The sequence below is a fragment of the Engraulis encrasicolus genome, chromosome 19 (genome assembly GCF_034702125.1).
Source record: "Engraulis encrasicolus isolate BLACKSEA-1 chromosome 19, IST_EnEncr_1.0, whole genome shotgun sequence".
Classification (NCBI taxonomy): Eukaryota; Metazoa; Chordata; class Actinopteri; order Clupeiformes; family Engraulidae; genus Engraulis; species Engraulis encrasicolus.
This window is the reverse complement of record NC_085875.1, coordinates 34,257,193-34,264,692: the sequence shown is the minus strand read 5'-3', so window position 1 is coordinate 34,264,692 and position 7,500 is coordinate 34,257,193. Positions and strand designations below refer to the sequence as shown.

Sequence of the window (7,500 nt, the reverse complement as noted above, 5' to 3'; positions counted from 1 at the left end):
CTATAGTAAAAATGTTCTACACCCAGTAAAAACACACTGTGTAAAATATTTTGAAATTTGGATGAAGTCTACCGGGGCCACCAGCCCCATGAAAATAGAAAATAATGGTGATAGTCAGAATCTTGGAATAGAAATGGACATTTTGCTGCATAAAGCTACCCAATAAAAACATATTGTCTCAGCTCTGTGATAAAAATGTTCTATGCACAGTAAAATCACTCTGTGTAAAATATGTTGAAATTTAGATGAATTCTACCGGGTCCACCAGGCCCATGAAAATACAAAATAATGGTGATGGTGATGGGCAACCTAGATTCCAAAGCTGAAGTCCAGTGCCACATATTCCAAATGACATACCTAGTTTTACCTTTCCAGTTAGGGCAATTGGACAGGTAAAACCAGGTCATTTGAAATCTGTGGCACTGGATTGTAGCTTTTGAATCTAGGTTTGCCATTGTCTTAAAACAGAGGTGGACAAACCGTGTGACACATTTGCCCCAGCCAATATAATGAACCAGCTGAGCCTAATTACCACTTAAGCCAGGTTGATAAGGTAATTAGTGAGATCACCTGTATTGGGAGCACAAACAGAAGGAATATCTAAGCAGGTTGTGTATTCAGTCGATCCACTTACACAGACTTCAGTCTCAGGACAGACTGATGGTCAAACTGCTATATTTAGGCAAATTTGCTCTTTTGCAACACAATATCAATTCCTTGCTGCCTTGGACCACTGCTAGTATCAAGCAAGAGATTGCAAAGCTGCATGACTGTTATATTTGTGTGTTTCACCTGTGGGCCTACAATTCATGGAGGAACATCTGTACTAAAGCTGTGAATGTTCCTTGGAATGCCTAGGCTACAAGGCAGTCAATACAACTGTATTGAAGAGTGCCATTACTTCTTTATCCCATCGCCTGTGGTAGTATTTCACTTTACTCCATCAGATGAGTACCATAACTTACCTGAGAGGCCCTTGGCAATGGAGTGGACCTGGTGAACGACTGCAGGGATTTCTTGAAAAAACACAAGTCATTCCAAAGAGCATTCACAGCTTTAGTACAGATGCTCCACCAGGTATTAACAGCTACCTGTACAATCCTGTAGGCCCACAGGTGAAGCACACAAAAGTCATACAACTTCGTAATCTCGTGCTTGATACTGGCAGTGGGTCAGCTGGTTCATTATATTGGCTATATTTGGAATATGTGGCACTGGACTTTGGAATCCAGGTTGCCCATCACTATCACCATTGTTTTGTATTTTCATGGGCCTGGTGGACCCAGTAGAATTTATCTAAATTTCAACACATTTTCCACAGAGTGATTTTACTGTGCATAGATTTTTATCACACAGCTGAGGCATTATGTTTTTATTGGGTAGCTTTATGCAGCAAAATGTCCATTTCCATTCAGGGCTGGACTGGGCGATAAATAGGGCCCGGGCACTTTTGGATTTAAGGGGGCCCCCTCATTATTATTAGTGCCGGAGAACTGACTCACCGGTGGGCCCCGCACCCTCATAGGCCCCTATTTTCAGTAATGTAAAAATAAAAAAAATGGGGGCCCACGAGGGTGCGGGGCTCACCGGGAAATGCCCGCCATGCCAGATGGCCAGTCCAGCCCTGTTTCTATCCAAGATTTTGACTATCACCATTATTTTCTATTTTTATGGGGCTGGTGGCCCCGGTAGACTTCATCCAAATTTCAAAATATTTTACACAGAGTGATTTTACTGTGCATAGAACATTTTTATCACACAGCCGAGACAATATGTTTTTATTGGGTAACTTTATGCAGCAAAATGTCCATTTCTATTCCAAGATTCTGACTATCACCATTATTTTCTATTTTCATGGGGCTGGTGGCCCCGGTAGACTTCATCCAAATTTCAAAATATTTTACACAGTGTGTTTTTACTGGGTGTAGAACATTTTTACTATAGGGCCAAGGCGATATCTTTTCATAGGGGGCAACTGATGCACCCTAATGCACACACATGACAACATAAAAGCTGGATTGTATAAAACTACATAGGCCTATGACACCGACCGCGTCCTCTTAAGTTTGGGAGATTTGGCTTTGCTTGCCTTACTTGTGTGCATCTGTACCTTGCTCACATGCAGTGTGCAGTGTGTGTTTCAGCGTACATTTCCATTTGTTTGTTTGTCTGTTTGCGTATTGAAGGATCCACAAACATTTCAGTTTGTTTGCTTGTTTGTCAGTTTGTTTGTTTGTTTGTCTGTCTGTTTGCTCATCTTAGTAATGTGATACTGAGCTGTGCCTCCCCTGTCTGCAGGGCAATGGAAGTGACTGACTGACTGTGCGCCTCCTGCTGACAGGCTCGGGGAGGTAAACCAGATGAGGCCATACAGACATACTATCATACAGCTATCAGGGCTTTTCTCCAACTGTGCGCAGCACTGCGCAGCACAGTACAGTACGGTGCAGGCAGGCGGGCGGGGAGTAATATCCTTTTCCCGCTTTAAACAGCTGTCATCACACAGCGGTCGGTGGCTGCCGTGATGGGCACTCCAATGGGAGCGTCGTCACTCCACTCATCTACTACTCATCTCCAACACCTCCCTCCATCCCGCTATCCCTCCCTCCCTCTGTCGTTCCCTCTCTCCCTCCTCCCCCCCAACTGCGATGTCACTCCACTCATCTACCACCAACACCTACCTCCATCCTTCCATCCTGCTATCCCTCCCTCTCCCCCTGCTCTCTCTCTCTCTCTCTCTCTCTCTCTCTCTCTCTCTCTCTCTCTCTATCTCTCTCAGTCCACTCATCTACCACCAACACCTCCCCTCCATCCCGCTATCCCTCCCTCCCTCAGTCCCTCAGTCCCTCTGTTGCCCCCTCTCTCCCTCCTCCCTGCTCCCCCCCAACTGCCATGTCTCGGGGAAACAATTGGTGCTGCGACGCGGGAAAGGGAGTGATGGCAGGCTAACTCGCACTGACAGCAGCTAATTAATCTCCCACAACACGTTTTAGCACTCTCAAGACACAAACACATAAACACTTGCATGGACGCACACACGCATACACACAGCCGTTCGCACACAGTCCTGCAAGCAATACGCAGCAATCACTGATTCTTGAGAAAGTGGCTAAAACAGGTTGTAATGTTGACAGAAAAAAACAAAGTGAATTACAAAATTATATGGTATATCCTCATAGACTAAGGTCTTGGCTTTTCAGAAATGCACAAGGCCAATCTCCCCATTATGTATTTTTTTCAGAAATCAGGCTTTTCTCCGATCATACCTTTATTTTTGTCAACACCGTCAGACACAATTAAAAGTTATTAAAATTGTATTGATTTGGTTGCATATGTATCTGGAGTTTTTAAGTGATTATGTGTATTTTTTGGTTCACACATATGCCTTTAAATGTTGAAAATTCAATTTTGTTCTATTTTAATACTGTTTCATGTGTTCTAATTTTAAAATATGTACCGTCATACGATGCTTACTTAACGCCTAAATACAACAAATAATTTTTTGTAATTTCACAAATATTCGTGTAGGCTTAAATTGGCTATTACTTTGATATTTCAACAACTCCTAAGGAAAATGTTGTAAGCACATTCCTTTAAAATGTCCAAAACTCCTTCTTACGGTGGTGACTTAAGAACTGACGGTGGTGACAGTAATCTGAGAGTGGTGAAAGTGGCCTAATTAGTACCTGCATTTAGCAAAATAAATAGCCCTCTCAAGTCAATGGCATCTTGCATAAACACTTTATTTTTGTGTGTGCACAGTATGAGCATGTGTTTTTACTTCATTAGTTAGATTATCTAGGAAGTAAGCCACTGGTTGTTGAAAATGTGGTAAAAACAGCTTTTAAGTTGTTCAAATCCAAAATATAGAGGTGTATTATCATAGATGTAGGTCTTGGCTGTGCAGTGAATGCATTGGCCAAGCTCCCCATGTTTAACATTTTTCATAAAATGGGCTCTTTCTTGTTTTGTCAACAGCGGCAGACAGAATTAGAAGTAAAAACACATGTTTACTGTATTAAAGTGAATTACTTTAACAACTCAACATAACTGTAGATACTTATTGTATGCATATTCTTAAAACATGTTAAAAACACGTGAAACATGTGTTTTTTGGTGAACTCCATCAGATGTCACCACCGTCAGGTTTTCTGACAAAAAAACCTCCAAATGCACCTCAGTGGTGGCTAGAGTATCATTTTGGATCACAATTATTACTAACATGCCTATTAATCAGCACAATTTGGTAAAATATGGAACAACATGATGAGCAGAACAAAATCTGACGGTGGTGACATCTGACGGTGTGAGACAAAAAAACACTCTTTTAAATATTATGCATTGTTTGTTCACATTAGCCATTTCATTTTCGCTCTGTTTCTTGGGTGCTTCATACCTTTTCTGAAAAAAAAAAAATTTATTAACATTAATGTAATACAATATTATTAAAACCCCCGACGGTGTTGACAGTTTATGGTTGGGACAGTACCAGTGTCCAAACAAATTAACAAATTGAGGACAAAATAATAAACTTACAGGAGCTTCAGTGATGGTGAAGTAGGCAGTAGAGCTAAATGTTTGAAAAGGGGTCCTCAGTAATGAAAATTACCTTGTGCATACCTGATTTTATTGTCTTTTAGAAAAAATCTGACGGTGGTGACCAATATGCTGGACACATTTTGAGCAATCAGTAAATAATAGTAAATATTGTTTTACATCCACTATGTGCACATCTGTAGAACCACTTTAATATGGTCTTCCACATCATGGTGATATTGTTCAATTCTGTTAGTGATTTTTGTATTTTAAGTCAATTGAAATGATGATGCCAGTCCTTGGGACAGGCGTTTTTACAGGGTGTGGACAGGTTTATAGCCATGAAAAGTAATAAAATTACACTTAAATATTTCAAACAACTGTGTATTCGTGTGACAGACCCCTTGGCCATTACCTGGGTTCATTTTGGTTGTGAAAATTTAGTTGATTTTCAACAGAATTAATATTTTACTGCAGGGACATGTTTTTGCCAATCTTTCAAGAATCAGTGCAATACTTTCTCCTAGTCCACCATCTTTGTGTCTATCCTGACGTGCTGGAGTTTCTCACACTTGTTTGACTGTTTTGTTCCCTACTCATTCTATCTCAAACTTTCTTTCTTTCTTTCTTTCTTTCTGTTTGTGATTCACATCACTCACCTATGGTGGTCTTTTCTCTCACCTCCAATGTTATACTTCTTTCTCTCTTACAAGTTTTTTTTATACCTCTCCATACTTCTCTACCTCTCTCTCTTTCTCTCTCCCTCTCTGCCCCCGCCCCACTTTCCTCTTATGTGATACTCCTTTCTCTCTGCCACAATGTTCTCCTCTCTCTTTCTCTCTCTCTCTCTCTCTCTCTCTCTCTCTCTCTCTCTCTCTCTCTCTCTCTCTCTCTCGTTCTCTCTCTCTGTCACTCACCTATGTACACCTGTATATTGCTCCTCTCTCTCCCTGTCTCTCTCTCTGTCTCTCTGTCTCTGCCTCTGTCTCTCTCTCTCTCTCTCTCTCTCTCTCTCTCTCTCTCTCTCTCTCTCTCTCTCTCTCTCTCTCTCTCTCTCACCTGCTGGGTGATGGCAAACCCGATGACAGGGTCCCCCTCTGGGATGTCCCACGTGACCACGCCGTAGTTGGCCTTCAGCTCTCGGATCGTCACGTTGACTGGAGCCGTCAAGCTGTCTATGGGCACACAAACAAATCACGACACACACACAAACACAGTGTTTTGGTCAGCGCTGCGGTGCAAAATAAATTCACAGTGGTGAACTTTGCTTAGCCTAAGAATGTTTCTGACAGTGGGTGGGTGCAAGTACCACTTGTGTGGTTGTTTTTGTGGTAACGAGCGCACTTGGGAGTACATTTTGGGAGTGCTTGTACCTGTGATTTTCAGAGTGTCTGCCTGCGTGCGGGTGAATGCGTGAATGTGTGCATACGTGCGTGCATACATGAGTGTGTGCGTGCGTGCATACGTGTGCGTGTGTGTGTGTGCTTGCGTGTGTGCGTATGTGTGTATGTGTGCGTGTGTGTGTGTGCGTGTGTGAGTGTTCTTGTGTGCGTGTGTGTGTGTGCGTGTTATGCGCGCGTGTGTGTGTGCGTCATATGCAGTCTGATGGACAGGTGGAGGCCAGAGGGGAAAAGGAATCAACAGTGACACAGGAATCTCATTGCTCAGCTGTACACCCGTCTCTCTCTCTCTCTCTCTCTCTCTCTCTCTCTCTCTATCCCCCTCTGCCTTTCTCTCTCTCTCTCTCTCTCTCTCTCTCTCTCTCTCTCTGTCTCTCTGTCTCTCTCCCTCTTTCTCCCTCTCTCTCTCACAACCACACACACACACACACACACACACACACACACACACACACACACACACACACACACACACACACACACACACACACACACACACACACACACACACACACACACACACACACACACACACACAGACACACACACACACACTGTCTGTGTCGGTCTTTGACCTTAGGTGATATCTGTTTCTCATGATGTAGATGCATAATTCTCTGCTCTCGGAATTTCTGGATTTGAATTCGTTTCGTGTTTTTGTTTTTTCTTGTTTTCTTGTCTATAATAAGCAGAGGGTGTTTATCGTGTCTTGTTTGTGCCATGGCCCTGTGGCTAGTCTCCTCCTCAGACGGTGATGATGATGTAATACTCAAATGTGCTGCATTGATTCAGTATAGAACCCGAGAGATTTGAAAAACCATTTCATAGTTGCAACAACGGTTTTCCGTGATTACAACACTGCTGTGGCCATTGTAATGTAAATTGACTCCATCAACGTGCAAATGCTTACATGGCGAAAGTATTGGTCCAAACACTGTTGTTTTAATGCTGCAATTTAGTCAGCCAAATTGAACAGTATTACATACAGTATATACAGACAGTATACTGTAGGAAAAAGAGATGAATTTATCTCTCTGACTACATTTGAAGTCTCCATGTGCAGAACCTGGAGCGATAAGCTCTGCCAAGACATCATGTTACACGATAGAGAGCCTCCGAGGAGGATGGAGGGAGGAGGAGAGGGAAAACGGAGGATGGACAGATGAATAGAGAGATAGTGACTCTTCTCTGTAGAGAATGATCTATAGCAAGCTTTTTTGGATAAATCAGTGGGGAGTTGGTGAGTTCCTTTATCTGCGTTCAAACTTTCGATGCATTGCCAGAGGAAAGCGCGTTTGTAATTGCTTTTGATAACAAATGGGCTGGCTGTGGTGGATGAATTAATTTTTTTGCTCGGTGATGTGGATATTATGTTGCACTCGCTCGCCACGCCGGCATGATGGACTGCATTGCACCAGTAAACCATAGGACTTTTGAAACCGATTTACATTGCATTGAGTTCTGAGCACAACTCTGCGTAGGCCTACCAAATATTTCATTTTCAGAAACGTCTGTGGACCGCATACAAATGTTTGACACTCTGAAAATGCATACTGTAGATTAC

The 7,500-nt window shown here is 42.6% G+C and overlaps 1 protein-coding gene across 1 annotated transcript in view; it reads right to left on the bottom strand.

Moving 5' to 3' along the window:
• Positions 1-7,500, bottom strand: part of fndc5a (fibronectin type III domain containing 5a) — a 20,862-nt gene that overhangs the window by 8,195 nt on the left and 5,167 nt on the right. The window contains exon 2 of the mRNA XM_063223880.1: positions 5,596-5,711. Within this exon, the coding sequence (XP_063079950.1) occupies positions 5,596-5,711 (116 nt within the window). The remainder of the gene's footprint in view (positions 1-5,595; positions 5,712-7,500) is intronic.